At 48.4% G+C, this 18,383-nt stretch overlaps 1 protein-coding gene across 1 annotated transcript in view; it reads right to left on the reverse strand.

Annotated features, from left to right (window-relative positions):
* The window catches only part of CEP162 (centrosomal protein 162), a 635,242-nt gene that overhangs the window by 411,400 nt on the left and 205,459 nt on the right, over positions 1 to 18,383 (reverse strand). Inside the window, exon 8 of the mRNA XM_086926571.1 lies at positions 3,699 to 3,811. Within this exon, the coding sequence (XP_086782697.1) occupies positions 3,699 to 3,811 (113 nt within the window). The remainder of the gene's footprint in view (positions 1 to 3,698; positions 3,812 to 18,383) is intronic.

Consider the following 18,383-nt stretch of genomic DNA (forward strand, 5'->3'; position numbering starts at 1 on the left):
CATGACCTGGACTGACCACTATTTAGTGATGTTAACCATCCCCTGCAACTTAAGTGCTGTTGTAGCATCCACCTCTTCAGTTCAGAAACGGCCATGGAGAAAACTCCATCTTGATGAACTCCATGACATTCTGGCATTACATCCCCTACCCCCGAGTGAAGACCTGGATGCAGGATACGACCAGTTCTGCCTCTGGATTACCCAGGCTCTCGACACTCTTATCCCTGCCAGATGGACCAAGGCCCGCACTCACACGGCGAGCCCTTGGTACAACTCAGAACTTGCCACCTTGAAAAAGGAATGTAAGAAGGCAGAGAGACGTTGGAGGAAAAGTTATGATGCCAGCCTTAAACAAGATTATGTCCTGCTCCAAAAATCCTACCACCGTAAAGTCTGCAGAGTGAGAGCGGCATATTATGCCAGTGAAATCAACAACAGCTCTAATACCTCAAAATCGGTTTTTAAAATTCTGAAAGACCTCACGGCAAAACAAACTGTCAACGCCATTACTACCTCGCCTGACCTCTGTAACAACATGGCTAATTTCTTCACAGATAAAATCAAGAAGATATACGACACCTTCCCCAAAGACCCACAGTTACCGGTCACCTTTGATCCTACCAGGCCTTCCCTCATTTCCTTTCCCACACTTGACCGTGATACTTTCTCTAAAATTTGTAGAAAGATTAAATCCGGGTCTCCGGCAGATCCCTTAAAGCCTGACCTCTTCTGTGACGCTCATGCACTCATCACAGACCACGTTCGTGATTTCATCAACCGGTCACTCTCCACTGCCAGTGTCCCTATCAAATGGAAGCAGGCATGGGTATCCCCCATTCTAAAAAAACCCACCTTGGATCCCTCACTCCCGGAGAACTTTAGGCCGATCTCCCTGCTCCCTTGGCCTGCTAAAGTGGCCGAGGCACACGTCAATAACATCTTGTCCAACTTCCTCCTGACCAATAACATTCTGGACGACTCCCAACACGGGTTTAGAGCTGGTCATAGCACCGAGACAGCCTTGCTCAGTGTTTCTGAGGACCTCCGTTCCATTCTTGACGCCGGCGGTACTGCCGCACTGGTCCTATTGGACCTCAGTGCTGCCTTTGATACGGTGTCACATGAGGTCCTCTTGATGAGACTGGAGGAAATCGGAGTCACAGGGGCAGCCCTGGGGTGGTTTAGAGACTTCCTGTCTAACAGGTCTTTCAGAGTCTCCACCCCCCCTTACATCTCGAAGGAGCATAGCATTGGACAGGGAGTGCCGCAGGGCTCGTCCCTTAGCCCTACCCTGTTCAATGTCTATGTCCGCCCGTTAGCGGAGGTGGCCAGAAGGAATGGAATGGCTTTGGTATCATATGCAGATGATACCCAGTTGGTGGTGGCTTTGAATAACAACAGTGGTCTGGAAGCCCGTCATTTTAAACAGACACTCATCGACATCACCAACTGGATGACGGCGAACTTTCTCCAACTAAACGCCGGTAAAACCGAGATTCTCCTCTTGGGAAAAAACACCGCTTCCTGGGGAGATAACTGGTGGCCTGACATTCTGGGCTCTCCCCCCAAGCCAAAAGACTGTGTTAAAAATCTAGGTGTCTGGATCGACTCGGCTCTAAAATACACCATCCACACCAAGAAAGTGGCCGCCACGTGCTTCGGCATTTTACGCAACATCAGGCCCATCCTGAAGTTCTTTGACTGCCGCACCCGCCAGCTCATCGTCCAGGCGACGATCCTTTCAAGACTGGACTATGCCAGCTCTCTCCTTTTGGGAGCGAACCTGGCCGAAACCACCAGACTGCAGAGAGTCCAGAATGCGGCTGCCAGAGCTCTGGTTGGCCTACCTCGCCACTCTTCTGTTTCAGGAACTTTAAGGAAACTGCATTGGCTCCCGGTGGGAAGAAGGATCCAGTTTAAGGCTCTATGTTTAGCCTTCAAGATCCTTAAAACCGCCTCTCCCCCACTGCTGAGCCCCCTCCTGTCTGAGTATACACCCAGCAGATCTCTCCGCTCAGAGGGACAACATCTAGTGACCATCCCACGCACCAGACTTGCTAGAGTTGGGGGACGCTCTTTCAGCCTCCTTGTTGCCAAGCTATGGAACAGCCTGCCGGTAACCATACGGGGGATGCATGATCTCTTAGCCTTTAGGAAAGCCATCAAAACCCATCTTTTCCAATAATCCGTTCTCTTTGTGCACCTTCATTTTGCACTCTGGTCAGTTCGCAGCGCCGGGACGCCCCTTGGCTGGGGCAGCCGCGCGCTATACAAATTCTCATAACATAACATAACATATTCAACCTCAATTGGTTTCATTCTGTTTTGTCTCTGTAAAAAAACAAGAGTCAATAGTTTTTTCAATGCCTTCGGGGACTTGCAGTTGTACTTTAATTTTTTTTTAAAGAAAAGAATCAACAGTACTGCAAATTCCAGAGTGCAAAAAAAAAAACCTGGACTGGGTGTGCTACTCACGCATAGACCTGTGAAACTTGAAGGCTTTGTTTCATGTAGGACGCTGGACACTTGTCCGATTCCCATGACGAACACAGGTATTTTCTAATATAAATAGGAACAGTTTTCTTTAGTTGCTTGCTTGAAGTCACTAATTATCTGGATTGTGTGTCCCCTAAACCGAGGTCGATATGTTTTGGCTGGTACATTAATCGCCCTACCTTCGGTAGCAACATTTTCAAGGGTCGCCAAGACGGTACCTCCAACTTTCTCTGCTCCCTCTGGGCCTCTCTTCTGGGCGGATGGGGTGCTTTAGATGTTTCTAATGCATACAACTACACCATTATTTATTGCTAAACTTCTAGCTGGTCTGATGCTACCGTTCTATGTCCTTAGCATTGTCATCGGGAGTAAATATTAACATTTACAGTTAGCCAGCTCTCATGTTGTTTTCATAACCCCAGCTTTAAACATGGTTCCATTAGAAATGTGAAGCCTCTGTGCACAGCTTGACTTAACCTCGTGTACAACACCTGTGGAGATAATCTACCCTCAGCAGTAGTCACTAACAGTTCTGCTGTGCTCTCTAAGGCCTTCTTTGAACTACCGCCCCCCCCCCCCTCCCCCCCACTACCGCCCCCCCCTCCCCCCCACTACCGCCCTACCCCCTCCTCCGTAGGCAGATGAAACGAACCAGAGCGACGGGTTCTCTAGCATGAAGGGGGAAGGCCCCAGACCCTTGCCAGGTGTGGCCGCCATCTTGCCACATGTGTTTGATGATGCACTAGGGGTCAAGTCAAGGGCGGAGGCAGGCACCCATATTACAACAGGGACATACTTCTTTCTACAAAAGGTGCCTCAAACATTGCTGACCGCATATCGGTTTTACTCAGGCCACCACCAGCAATCAGAGGCCTGTTGTGCGAGATGAGAGGGCAACGGGGGACCGTGTGGCAAACTCCAAGACTTGCCTACTTAAAAAAATATATTACACTGTTATTTAGCAAAGCGAACGCCCAATGCCATGCTGCAATAAAGCACCGTAGCCATAATTTCAACAAGAAAACAATAAAGCCAGATTTTTAGTTGGAGTGTGAAATGTGAGCCAAAATGTGGGGAGTATGGAAGCATAATATTCTGGATATACTAAGGAATTTGGGGGTGTAAGGAAAATGATACATTTTTCAACAAGGACAACGTGTGCAGGATAGTTTTATGTAAATACTGCAGTTGTAATAACTCACTTCATGTTTGCCAATTCAGCCAAGAGATTTTGATTTTCGTGAAACATCCTTTCTTCATTCTTCTTGTTCTGACTCTGTAGGTCTTTCACCTGGTGATACAACTTTTCATTTTCCTTGAAGACAAAAATGTTTTTAAATGGATTTAGTAACCTTGTTTGGTGAATAATTTCGTCAGTTGACCTTGAAAGTATTAAAAACCCTGATTCCTTACTTCTACAAATAAATAAGGAAAAAAAGTTCTCCAAGACAAATGTACACTGATCCGTTTCGGCCGATTCATAACCCTCATTTTAGTAGTTGTACTCTTAGCTTAGTTGTAACTTTCCCTAAACTTCCAGTAAATGGCAGGTTTGCTCAAGCAAAAAGATTTGTGAGTTAGGCACTTGTAAATATGCTACAACTCCCTTGCGAATAACAACTCAGTGGAGAAGTGTGGCTCAGGGGTTAGAGGCGGCAGACCCGGAAGCTTAGATCGGTCCTGGACCAGGGTTTAGTTCCCCGCCTCGGCGGGTCTTGGGCTCAAAAATTCCACAGACTCGATAATTCTCGTTCCGGTGCCTACTCGACTCACGGGGTCACACTCTGCGACTCTGGGCAATAGCTTGCTTAATCTCCACTACGGCCCCTCGCGGCGGGATGCCTGGCTTTCACCTTGTGGATACACTGCTGGGGTTATCTCACAGGGGAATACCAGGACGGGTTCCCAAGCCAAGCGCCTTGATGCCTTCCGGTGATACGTGCGATATATAAATCGCAATACATTTACATTACTCGTAAACATTTGAACATTTTCATAACGAACAATCATGTGTAGAAAGTGCTGAAATTAATTATATCAAACCAGGATTTATTGAAACAATGCAAACCACGTAAGCTTAGGGCTCCCATTGATAGGATCTCTACAGGGCCGGCTCTAGGCTCATGGTGGCCCTGTGCAGGGAGCGTAGGTGGGGGCCCTGGAAGAGGGGGTCCGGACGGGGCCGTCCCCAGTGCCGCGCAGCCACCGTGTAAAGAGCAAGGTAAGAGCACCTGCTTGTAAATGCTGCCTGCAGTGCAGGCAGCATTTTTACTGCAGGCAGCATTTACAAGCAGGTGCTCTTGCCTTGCTCTTTACACGGGGGCTGCGCGGCACTGGGGGCGGCCTTTATAATTTATTTGAGGACACTGACTGCTGTCACTGACAGTGAGTGTCCCAAATAAATTATAAAGGCCCATAGCTGCCAAGATTTCAGATTGCTTATGTGTGACATTTTCGTAATTTGAGTGTAATTATGAGTGACATTCAACAACTACGAGTGACACTTTCTCGCGAGCAAAAATCAAACAATTAGAATGAGGGAAACACATATATATATATATATATATATATATATATACACATACATATATATATATATATATATATATATATATCAGAAATTACAGCCATTTCAGCAACGAGAAACACTACGAAGATCTTAAAACTATTGCAAACTACCAGAAATGGAAGGGCACTATCTGACAAGAAACACAGACTGCGTAGCTGCCACGTTTTAAGAGTGCTTATGTGTGACATTTTCAAGGTTTTAGGGTACCTATGAAGGGCATTCAGCTACTAAATGTATGACACTGAGTGACACTTTTTTTGCAAGCAAAATCAACAAATTTAGTACATGGAAACAGATAAACATAACAAATTACATTAATTTGAGCAAGGATAAGCTTTGAAAATAACTTGAAACTGCTGCAAAACACCTAATCACACTGTAAAACGATTGTATACCCACAATCTACTCTAGTGATTTCACACTTGTGATCATTGTTGATTCTTGCAGAGCCACAGAAATTGCATTTGCCAGTGTAAAATTGCTAGATCATGTTTGGCCACGGAGCACCTTATTGCACTTTATTAAGCAATCCAACTCCTTTTCTGTTTGTAATCTGAACCTTATTGCATGCTCTGTTCCTAAACACAAGAATCACTGATTCTAGCGCTTGCCCGTAGTGTAACAGGCGACTTACCAACGAGAAAATCCTGCCTAGGGCTGTAGTGTCCAAGCTGCAATGTGAAACTCACTGCTGACAGCTGCTCTGCTCAGAGCTGCTCACAGACAGTGCTATGCTCGAGTCCGTCGGGCAGTCGATACACCACAGTGCTCTGACGTGGGCAGAAAAAGGCAAATGCTCTCAGACTCAGCAGCAGAAATAATACGCGGTGGGTGTCTTTTAAAATGCAGCGTTCACCGTAATGAAACGTGCAGTCGAGTACTTCATTTTGTCTATGTCTTCCAGGGGCTGGCAGCCACAGGACTTGTAAAAAAAAAACATTAACAACAACGCTCACGCATTGCCCGGAGGCCGCCAAATCCTGCCAGGGGGCCGCCAGTGATCCTTCCGATCCTCGTCGTGGCGGCCCCTGGGGTTTGGCGGCCCTGTGCAGGTGCACAGTTTGCACATGCCTTGGGCCGGCCCTGATCTCTATATAATACCAGGCTCCGAGTGGAGGCACCTGGAAATGGACACTAACTGCTGTGTCCGTCGCATAAGGCCAAACATTGAGGACATACCTAGTAGCCCTAGAAAGCTGGTTTAGGTATGAACGTATGCAGCTGACGGCTCATTGGTTCTCTCTTCCCACTGGGCTGATACAGACAGGTCATCTCAGGTTTGAATGTATGACATTGTTCTGCATTCTGTCCATCAACTGTTGTTTTTGCATCTCAGGTTTGGTCCATGGCCATTCCAGAGGGGAAGAAGTGGGCGTGCACTCAGGAAAGAGCAGGTCCCTGCCACCACAGGCGCCAGGTAAGTGAGCATTACAGGCAGGATTTGTTAGTATGTAATGCACAACTTTAATCAGTGAGTAAATAGAGATCCCTACACTAACATTTGTCAGTACGTCTGTATAATTGCGCAGCAGAAGCAGATTCGTTTTCGCATAGCGCTTGATAAAAAACAGTGTTACGGAACGTTTGAAATGCATGAATCCTCTTAAGAAGGCCAGAGCACATGTAACCCACAACTGAAAAACAGCAGACTTCCGGAAACGTAAGCAGGTGAGCAGGGTTTCCATAGGGGAAAGGAACTGAGCAGAGAGAAGTCATCGGCAGCTACGTTCATTAATCTTGTAATCATTCTTTAGGGGGAAAAAAAAATCACTCAGGAGGGAACTGTCAGTCTTAGAGGACCACAGGCGAACCTTGGTCTTGGACTCAGACTTCCAAGCCACTACAAAACTCCTTACTGAACCCTGATAAAAATCCCACAATAACTAATTTAGAAAGCAGTAGCATTCTGTCTTTCTCTTACAGCAGGGGTCTCCACACTTTTCAGTAGGAGAGTCACATATTATATTTTACAAATTTTAGTGGGCTGAAAAAAATCATTTTAATAAATGAATGAATACGGTTTACTTGAATCCGAAGTTTTGAAAAACAGAGAAATTACATTTTAGGAAATTAAGGCTAAAGTTGCTGCGAGCCGGATAAAATCCAGTAAGGGACGGATATGGCCCACGGACAGTGGTGACCTGTGTTACAGGGAGATGTGCAACCCATTGGGTCTTTTTTATTTTGACTTCATAATTTTAGAGTATTATTTGGTCAGCACCTCTTTCTCTTGGATTCATTCTTCCATCGTAGCGTGAAATAGTTCTGGTGAGGGCTATATGGCCAGGAGGAACAGAAGTGCCCATGCTGCCTCTCCAGAAGAGAGAAGAACTCAGTCAAGTCAAATAAATCTTTTGGACAATGTCATGCTGGGCTCCACCATAGTATTCTGTTCTTTTAGCTGCTGGAAGCGGTGGAACGCCCCTTTGCTGGGGCAGCTGAGCGCTATACAAGCCGTTATAACATGACATAAAAATATAGTTTTATTTGATTCATTAACAATCATAAAAGGATGGACAACCATCAAGAAACGCAATACTTTAAGTATACATTTTAAAAACGTAAAAGGCCTTGAGGTCATCGTCACAATAAGGGGCAGCTAATTAAATTAAAATAATGACAAGTATAACAGTACATTTAAATAATGTAAATGTAAATGTAAATGTCACTGCAGGACAGGGGGATCGATGACCATCAAAGACACTTAATCCCCCAGATGCATCAACAATCCAATTTGCGATTCCTTAATTGCGAAAAATATCGATTCGCTATTAAGGAATAGCAAAATGGAATGCATCAAGAAATCACTAAAAAAATAGCGATTTCTTAGAATTCCTTAATTGCGACTCGCAAATTGCGAGTCGCAATTAAGGAATACCTCCCCATTCATTCCTATGGGCCTAGAGGCCCATAGGAATGAATGGGAAGACAACCTCAATTTGCGAATCACAAATAGCGAATCGCAAATTGAGATTGCGATTTCAAGGGTGCAAGGGTGTTCAAAGGACACCCTATTGCACCCCTGAAAATTGATCTGTGCACATATGTTGCGCACACACATGCCTGTTAAAAAGGGTTCCAAAGACAACCGGTAACCAAAGACCCTTTTATGTTGCCCGGCGGTATCGCCTCTATGACCCACCAATATTAATCAATGAAGAAGCAGGCGCTGGAGACTGGAAGGCGGGAAACGAGGATTTTATTCTCTCCGGAGGAGAACACATCAATTCAGACAGCAAGTATCGTCACGAGGTGCTCTAACCACATCTCTGAGGCCGGGCCTCTTATACTAGAGTTTACGACCTTTATTGCACATAACACATTCTCGTAATATTTTAATACTTGAAAGAACATCCTCGGAATCTCCCCTCCAGACCCGTTCCCACATACATTTACAGTTGGATTCCCCACCCCGGTCACAACAGGTGATGGTGGTCGCACAGCAGGGCATTCCGCCGATTCACGGAATGCGTGGGGTTGATCGGATCTCATGGGGTGGGGGCTTTGATCGGTTCGGGGGTCTTTTGATGGGGAGGGGAAGCTTCCTACTGTACGGGGTAATAAACAGTATCCGCAGGGTCAGGTGGCAGCCTGGGAACGAGGAAGACAAACGGGGACACAGGAAAAGGGGGTTTGCATCAAAAGGGTTTGAGGCCATGAAAGGAATGAAGGGAGGTGTCGCGCTGGGAACAGGATGGGGTTCTGTGGTGAAGCTGCGCTGGAGAGGGGTTTATGACCCAAGGCATGAGAGAGCGGGGGGGTTGTCAGCGTGCGGGGGAATGCTTGCGAGGTTAAGAGAGAGAGACGCGCTGGCTATTAGTGAGGGGCAGGGAGGCCATGGTGCTCAAAATGGCTGCCGCTTACGCGCACGAATGGGCCTGGAAAGGGGCAAGATGGCGCCGATAATGTTGACGTTTTGCAGTCTAATCTTTAACAGTCCTCCCTTTTCAACATATCTTAGCCAACTTGCTTACTCAATGTCAATCTTCATCAAATTCCTAACCTCGGCATCATATATTGCTCTCATACGTTCGTTTTCAAAGTCCACAGTCTTAGGGCAAATACAATTTGCACATAATGAACACAGAGGTGGCAGACATTGAATTCCTAAGCATAGACCGCATATCACAACTACAGGAATCAGGATAATGGTGAACAGTCTCCAACCCCAGTTCTTAACGGTGTTCCAGAACCAACCACCAAGCGACCATTCTTCTTGTTCCTGGTGTACTTCTGAAGAGAGTCTGTGGAGATGTTCGATGGCTTTGTACACTGAGGGTGAGTTGTCCGGTATGTATGTACAGCAGCTGGACCCAATGATGCGGCATGCTCCACCACGGTCCGCAAGAACCACATCCAGGACAAGGCGGTTCTGGAGAGCCACCAAGCGGACCGCTTGAAGTTCAGCGGTGTTGTTAGCAAGGATACCAGCCGTGATGTTCATTGTTGTCTCAACTGCTTGAGTCAGATGTCGGATGGCACGGCTGTTTGCCATCGGGCCCCAGAGGGGGACCAGTCCTTTCATAGCATCGATGAATTGCGCTCCTGTTGAATCGGCTTGTTCGATGTCCTTGGCTCGTTTTTGTCTGTGATGATTTGCTGGTGCCACATATGTCGGAGGAAGAATGAAGGAAATGAAACAAGTGCCCCCCCAGCCTTTGGGGAGCCAGGTGTAAGCCTTTGTGCCGCAGACGAAATACGTGTTTGGAGATGCCACAAAGGAAGGTGGGTCGATGGAGTCCAGAGTTCTGGAAAACCGGCAGGCACTGTGGCCTACCAGCTGAGTCCCAAGCCCTTCCATGCACATGTGGCCAGTGACGTTGATGACTGACAGGGCCACAGTCAGAGTGGCAGCCGTTCGTTTTCGCAGGTAGGAGAAGGTGGTTCTGGTTGGATTATTGAACACTTGCATTTCAACTTGTTCTTTAGCAGGGATGTCCAAGTGGATGGTGTTGTTGTTGGTCTGCGGGCAGAAGTGTGTCTTTGTTCTGTTCCGCCAGACCCCGTGGTAGAAATGCGTTACCGTTTTGCTGGAGGTGGCATTGTCCTTAAAGCTTTCTTGCAGAAGCATCAGCCAGGCAAGACAGGAACCGTGAACTGAGAAAGGTGAAGGGATGAATGGTATCGAGTGTCCAGTGGCGTGGGGTAGCAACCCACAGATCCAACAGTTGGTGGCATTGGTGGCAAGGTTGTGCTGGTGAAGTAGTTGTACGAAGGAGTTATTCCAAAATTCCTTTCGCCTCTCTCTGAGTTGGGGAGAGAGCGAGATCAGATAATGTTCCTTCATGGTGGTAGGCTGGACAGTGGTCAGGAATGTTTCGTGAGCAGGTGCATTTTCTTCCACAATCCAGAGTGTGGTCATGAGGAGAAAGCAGAAGAGGATTGTGATGAAGAGCGCAATAGTCTTTGGGCTATGGAGTCTGTCTGCTTTTGGGTTCCTGCGGTGGGTATTTCCTGTTTCCTTCATCATCTTCTTATTTGGCGCTTCCATCATCTTCTTATCTGGCGCTTCCATCATCTTCAAGGGGCTCGGTAGCGGGCAGAACCACAGACTTTGCTTTGCTTCTCTCCGGGTAACCCTCGGTAGTGTTTAGGTCACCGTTCTGAGATTTAACTCAGTCCGTGGTCTACTTAGCCGTAACTCCCTCCTTTCGACGCAGGAAATACCCTTCTCTTGATGGCACTGTGGGATCAGAGAATTTTGAAAGTTCAAGTGTTTCGGTATCGGGATAGCAGGATAGTGACGGTCGGTCCTTGTTCAGGAGCTCTTCTTGACTGTTGATGGTTTCGGTCGAGGTCAGGGTCGAGGAGATCTTCTTGCAGTGGTGTGCATGCAGCCAGTTGCGTTTTCCCTCCACCCGGAGTGCTGTTCGGGTGGTGATGAGGACTTGCCAGGGGCCCGTCCACCGGGGTTCCAGACTCTTGGCACGCTGGAAGTTCCGGATCAGGACGAAGTCCCCAGGTTGGATGGTGTGTCCGGGACCCCTGGAAGCGTCAGGGATGGCATGCAGCACCTGTTGATGGATAACAGACAGTGTTTTAGTCAACTGGCATAAGTAATCAGACATTAGGACGTCCGGGACGTCATGAATGGAAGTTGGTTTCGGCGCAGACCAAACATTCATAGGCCGGCCGAACACAACCTCGTATGGTGTCAAGTGGTGTTTGGTGGGGGTGGAACGCATTGAGAGCAATGCCAGGGGGAGTGCGTCTGGCCATTTCAGTCCTGTGGTAGCTACTATTTTGGCCAATTTTAGTTTCAGTGTGGCGTTATGTCGTTCAACTAGTCCAGCAGATTGGGGGTGGAAGACTGCGTGGAACTTTTGTTTTACACCCAACCCCTTCAAAATGAGTTGGATAACTTCGGCTACGAAGTGGGGGCCATTGTCGCTCCACAAAATTCGACAAAGGCCGTAACGGGGGAAAAACTCCTTTAACAGTACCTTTGCTGTGGCCATAGCAGTGTTGTCACGGGTTGGATATGCTTCCACCCATTTGCTAAATGCGCATACCACCACAAGTACATATTTCAGGCCTTGACATCTGTCTAGTTGGATGTAGTCCATCTGCAGGACTTCAAACGGGTGATTTGGGACCCCAAACCCTCCCCGGGGTACTACAGTTCCTTTCCCGGGATTGTGTTGCAGGCATATCAAACACTGTTGGACCAAGCGTTTGGCGGACTCTGTGATCTTATCATTGTGCCAAACTCTGGAGACAAGTTCAATCATGGGGGCTGATCCTATGTGGGCAGGGGAGTGCGCCATAGTCAGTATGGGAATCAGATACGAGTCAGGTAGCAACCATTTGTCTGTGTTTTTTGTCCGCCAGCAGCCTTCGTCATCTTTCAATCCCACCCGTGTCCATTCAGTCAGTTCGTGTTGTGTGCTAGCCATTTGAATGTCTCTGATAGTGTCCCTAGCGTCAGTCCATTTTTCTGCTTGTGACCTGGTCACGTACATGCGTGTTGTCGTCCTATTTTCAGCTGTCGCTCGGGCAGTGAGGTCGGCTAGTGCATTTCCCTGTCCAATAATGTCTGTCACCTTTTTGTGTGCCTGGCATTTGATGACTGCAAGCTTTTTGGGGAGAAGGACGGCTTCGATCAAGGCGGAGACTAGGTCCCCGTGCAAAATGGGGGTGCCGTGTGAGGTCAAGAATCCCCTCTCCCTCCAAAGGAGCCCGAAATGGTGAACCACCCCGAAGGCATACTGGCTGTCGGTGTAAATGTTTGCTGTGGTACCTGCTGCTAGAATACAGGCTCGTGTCAGGGCAATCAGTTCCGCTGCCTGGGCAGATCGTTGCGTTATGCGGGCTGTCTCGACTACAGTTCGAGCCGTGGTGACTGCATAGGCGGCCGAAGTGGTGCCATCGGGGAGCTTGATGCAAGAACCGTCCACCCACAGCTCTCCGTCGGGGTCGGGGAAAGCCGTGTCTCTGAGGTCAACCCTACTTCTGGTCTGTTCGTCTGTGAGGGTCACACAGTCGTGTACAGGGTGCGCATTGGGATCGTTTTCTGGTAAGGGCAGCAGGGTTGCTGGGTTCAGTGTGGTGCATCTCTTCAGTGTGATGTGGGGTGCGAGCAGAGTCAGTTCGTACCCTGTCAGTCGTGCACTTGTCAGGTGTTGCGTTTTGGTTTGGTTTAGGAGGGTGTCAACTGCATGGGGTACCAGTACTGTGAGGGAATTCGAGAGCACGATCCCCTCACTCTGTCGGATAGAGATCGCGGCAGCAGCTACGGCTCGAAGGCAAGCAGGCAGGGCTCTGGCTACGGGGTCAAGAGTGGCTGAGAAGTAAGCGCATGGTCGTTGCTTTGGGCCAATGGGCTGGGTCAGGACAGATAAAGCGCACCCCTCCCTCTCATGGGTGTAAAGGGAGAAGGGCTTTGTGTAATCGGGGGTACCCAACACAGGGGCTGAGCAGAGGGCATCTCGTAGTTGCACGAAAGAAGCCTGACACTCAGGGGTCCAAGGGAGTGGGAGAGGGACGTCCTTTGCTAACAATGAAAGCAGTGGTTTTACTACGAGGCTAAAGTTGGGCAGCCACTGTCGGCAGAAGGAGGTGAGGCCTAGTAGGGAGCGGACCTGTTTCTGGGTCTTAGGGACGGGGGTGTCGAGAATGGTTTGGATCCGGTCAGGAGTCAGTTTCCTTCCGTCTTTGGACAAAAGGTGGCCTAGGTAAGTGACCTGGGGTTGGCAGAATTGCAACTTCTTCTTAGAGACCTTGTGGCCATTTCCTGCAAGGAAATGCAGGAGTTGAATGGTGGCTGTGACAGCTAGTGGAGTGGTGTCGGCTGCCAAGAGGATGTCGTCGACATATTGTACTAATACCACTCCATCGGGTAACTGGACTTGATCCAGTTGTCTCTTGAGGGCCTGGCTGTAGATGCTAGGGCTTTCTGTGTAGCCCTGGGGTGCTCGGCAGAACCTATATGAGCGGGCTTTTAGGGTGAAGCCGAAGAGATATCGGCTGTCTGGGTGGATGGGGATAGAAAAGAATGCATTTTTGAGGTCAATGACAGTGAAGGTGGTGGCAGTGGAGGGAATCAAAGTCAGGATGGTGGTAATGTCTGAGACCACAGGGTACTGGGGTACCACCACTTTGTTGATCTCTCGAAGGTCAATGATGAAGCGGTATGCTTTCTCATCTCCTTCTCCCTGTTTCTTAATGATGGGCAAGATTGGGCTGTTGCAAATGTTGCTAACTACTTCCTCTACCACTCCTGCGTCTATCAGTGATTGGATGATTTCTACCAATGCCTTCTCGCCCTCGGGTGATATTCGATATTGTGGAAGTTTTGGGAGTGTTGCATCTGGTCGAACAGTGATGTGTACTGGGTCGATCATCATGCGCCCTACATCCGAATCCGTTTTGGCCCACAGATACGGAGGCAGAGTGTCGAGCAGGGAAGTGTCGGCGTCGGTGATGGAAAACATGTGTCTGGGGGGGCACTGTCTAAGCAGAACAGGATTGTCGTAAAGAAAAACTCGGACTCCATCTTGAGAACATCTAATCGTTGCTCGGAAGTGTTTCAATAGGTCGAGTCCCATAATTGCGTCAGGGCTATTGGAGGAGAGTAAAAACGTGGTGTCAGTGGTGTTGTTTTCTAAGTCAAAGAGGATTGGGGCGGACAAAGGGTTAGTGGAGGGCGTCCCATCGAAACCTGTCGATGTTATTAGTAAGCCAGACAAGGGTGCCCTTGGAATCAGTCGTTTAGATAATGCACTACGTGTTGCGCCAGTGTCTACCAGGAATGGTGACTTTGTACCCAAGACCTTAGCAGTGACATAAGGGCCTTGCTGGTCAACATGGAGCTCGACTGGATCCCTCCCTTGCCCTAGGCAGTCCTATGCAAAGTCATGAACGTCATCGTAGTCAGATTGCTGGCATTGGTTTTGTCGGGGTCGATCAAATGTGTTCGGTCTACTGGATCTATCATTAGTTGCGTTGTTTGGGGGCCCTCGCTGTGGTCCCCTATTTCTTGGTTCGTTTGCTGAATCTCTAGGATCCCTATTTCTGGTAAGTTCCAAAAGAACCGGGCACTGTGATTTCCAGTGGCCCGATCCTTTACAGAAGGCACACTGGTCTTCCCTAATGTCTGTACGTCCAATGTGGGGAGTTGAAGCACGGTCTTTGGGAGGTGCCGTTTTAGGGACGTTCATCTGATGGTTTCCCCGGTATTGGTCTCGTCCCAGAGTAACCCCTTGCAGTTGTGCTATCATCACCCTCTCCTTTAATTCTTTCTTCTTTCTCTCTGTAGTTCTGTCGTTTTCGTTTTTCTGATGTTCATAATATTGGGCCATCTGAAGGATAGCCGTAGGTTTGGAGGCTGCCCAACTACTTTCACTGGCCTGCAGTTTCTGCGAGACCTCAGGTGATAAGCCCTTAACGTAATTCTGGACAAACAGATGGTGTCCGGTTGCAGTGGTCAGGTCCTGGCCGCTGTAATCGGAGAACACCGTTTCAAACCGGGAGAAGTATTCCGATACATCTTCCTGGGGTTTCTGGCGACAAGCCGTTACTATCGACCAGTCCACTTTCTTTTCTGGGATCATGGTTTTTAATTTCTGCACAATTTTATCCGGGAGGTCCAAAATGGCTTTTAAAGGCTTTTGTCCGGGTTCTCGTTGTCTATCTATGCCATCAAGTTGTGACCAGTTATGTCCAAACAGCTCAGTGTGGTCGACTTTCCGGATTTGCTTCCACACATCAGCTGGCAGACATAACCCGAAAAACAAGTCGATGTCGGCTAGAGTCATAATCGTCGATCCTAGGGCCGTACCCAACTCAGTATAGAAGGCGGTGGGGTTTTTACGTAGGTCTGGCAGAGATTTCCGGAAGGTCAGAATCTCTTGCCGGTCCCATGGTTGGTAGACCCAATTGTACACTACCCTTCCCTTTGCGTCTTTGTTGTTTGCATCATCGTGAGTCCCTTCACCTCGTGGAGGAACCCAGTAAGGGGCAGCCTCTCGTATCGGCATCATAGTGTTAGGTCGTTCAGTTTGTGGGTTGATTGCTACGGAGGTAGTGGATTCGGTTTTTGGCTTTTGTTCAGTGAGGTGGCGGAAAACCTCAAGCGTACGCGTAAGGAGGTCCGTCACATCACTCTCACTCTCATCCCCGATATCAACCTTCCGGTACAGAGTCGTTAGGCTCTGTGGACCTTTTTCTTGATATCGGTCCTCGTATGCGTTTAAGACGTGGTAACACAGTTGTACAGTAAAGTGTCGTCTGTGACTCCCAGTATAAGAATTAAACACATCCATGACGGATTCTTCATCCTCCCTCTTCTCTACCAGTATCTTCGCTATCTTATCGACCCCTGCTCGTTCATGTTTGCTTAGTCTATATGCTCTAACAGGACCAACCCTTCGGGCTTCTGGGTCGCCCGGCGTTGTCGTTTGCGTAACATCTAATACGAGGAGTTCAGCCGGCACGGAGGCCATGGGGGCTGAAGCCGCGGGGCTGCTCTCGCTGGTACCTGGGGATAGTGGGTGTTGGGCTAAGGGTTGGGAAGGGGCATATGGAGGGGGCATGTGGATGATCGGAGGACCTAGCAGCAGATCATCGTTGGTTCGCTGTTTCGAGTGCAAATCAGGGTAGAGCGTGGAGGGAGTTCTAACCAGGCACTGGCTTGATGTTTCTATTTCTAGCTTCTGTTTGGTATCCTCTCTTTCTTTTATCTCTTTCTCTAATTTCTGGGCTGCTAGGTGGGCTGCCTTCCGCAGCTCTTTTCCCAACCTACTCTCAGTTCTCTTTTTGCGTTGTTCGGCTTCTTTTCGCCACATGCCGAAGCTGTCAAGCATAGTGGACGTCGTCTTGTTTTTACCAAGAGCTGTTTCTAGTGTGATTATTCTATCGTCTTCGAAGGATCCTATCAGTGGCCACTGACTTTCTCGATCCTTTTTCGTATATTTATGCCACAGTTGGCTATAGGCTATAGCGACTAATCCATGCTTTGTGAACATGTCCTTATTAGGGGTGCCTTCCAGCGGAGCCGGATGGTTCATCTCTAATAAGCGGTCCGGGTTAAACAGGCTACTGACCAGTGGGGAGAAGACAGGCATGACGGATCACAATGGGATAATAATCAGCACTACCTATCTTATCACTGCGCGCAAAGACTAGACAGAATATTTCTATTCTACGTTGTTTGCACGTAGTGAATACCTCATGAACCAATTCTGAGCAATCAATCAACGTTAGGTCAAAAATAAAAAATCAATATGGTCAATGGGGAGAATAAGTAGGCTCGCAAAGGTTCGCGTCACCTACCCTTTCACTATCTGTAAAGAGGGGACCTAATCTTCCCTGTTTTCAGACAGAGAATCTCCAGAAAACAATCTATAACAGTTAATCAATGGGGCGAAGGGGCAATTGTTCAGTGGGGGAGAAAAATAGGTCCGACGGGTGCGTACCTATCCTTCGCTGTTTATAAAGGGAGAGCCTGTTGTTTCTCCGTTTGTAGACAGTGAATCTCCAATAAATTAACAAAGAGTAATACTAGTATTTTCACAACAATTATCAATTTCTTTCAATTATCTATCACTTTCGCAATTCGTCGTGTTTACACGACCTTACCCGGACCGCATGGACAGTTTCTCGTCTTCCGAATCCAGCGCCCGATCGTCCTCTTCTCTTCGTACTTCTCGTGGCACTCCTGATGGTTCCCAGTCAGGACCGCAGATCACTCGAGAGAGGTCTGTTCGGAACCAGTGAAGTTCGGATGATCGGCTGTCAGACGAGGGTCTATCGGACAGGGTACCTTCCGATCGTTGCAGTCGTTCACTCTGTCGTCAGGACCTCTCCCACTGGATCCACGAGTCGCTGATGGGCCCCACGTTTGGGACGCCAATTGTTAAAAAGGGTTCCAAAGACAACCGGTAACCAAAGACCCTTTTATGTTGCCCGGCGGTATCGCCTCTATGACCCACCAATATTAATCAATGAAGAAGCAGGCGCTGGAGACTGGAAGGCGGGAAACGAGGATTTTATTCTCTCCGGAGGAGAACACATCAATTCAGACAGCAAGTATCGTCACGAGGTGCTCTAACCACATCTCTGAGGCCGGGCCTCTTATACTAGAGTTTACGACCTTTATTGCACATAACACATTCTCGTAATATTTTAATACTTGAAAGAACATCCTCGGAATCTCCCCTCCAGACCCGTTCCCACATACATTTACAGTTGGATTCCCCACCCCGGTCACAACAGGTGATGGTGGTCGCACAGCAGGGCATTCCGCCGATTCACGGAATGCGTGGGGTTGATCGGATCTCATGGGGTGGGGGCTTTGATCGGTTCGGGGGTCTTTTGATGGGGAGGGGAAGCTTCCTACTGTACGGGGTAATAAACAGTATCCGCAGGGTCAGGTGGCAGCCTGGGAACGAGGAAGACAAACGGGGACACAGGAAAAGGGGGTTTGCATCAAAAGGGTTTGAGGCCATGAAAGGAATGAAGGGAGGTGTCGCGCTGGGAACAGGATGGGGTTCCGTGGTGAAGCTGCGCTGGAGAGGGGTTTATGACCCAAGGCATGAGAGAGCGGGGGGGTTGTCAGCGTGCGGGGGAATGCTTGCGAGGTTAAGAGAGAGAGACGCGCTGGCTATTAGTGAGGGGCAGGGAGGCCATGGTGCTCAAAATGGCTGCCGCTTACGCGCACGAATGGGCCTGGAAAGGGGCAAGATGGCGCCGATAATGTTGACGTTTTGCAGTCTAATCTTTAACATGCCCTTAGGGCATGTTTGTGCGCAACATGAAACTTTGAAAAATGCACTTTAGTGCATTTTTCAAAGTTTTTGCAAATTACCATGAAGTTGTA

The sequence above is a fragment of the Lissotriton vulgaris genome, chromosome 6 (assembly GCF_964263255.1).
Source record: "Lissotriton vulgaris chromosome 6, aLisVul1.2, whole genome shotgun sequence".
In the NCBI taxonomy this organism is placed as follows: domain Eukaryota; kingdom Metazoa; phylum Chordata; class Amphibia; order Caudata; family Salamandridae; genus Lissotriton; species Lissotriton vulgaris.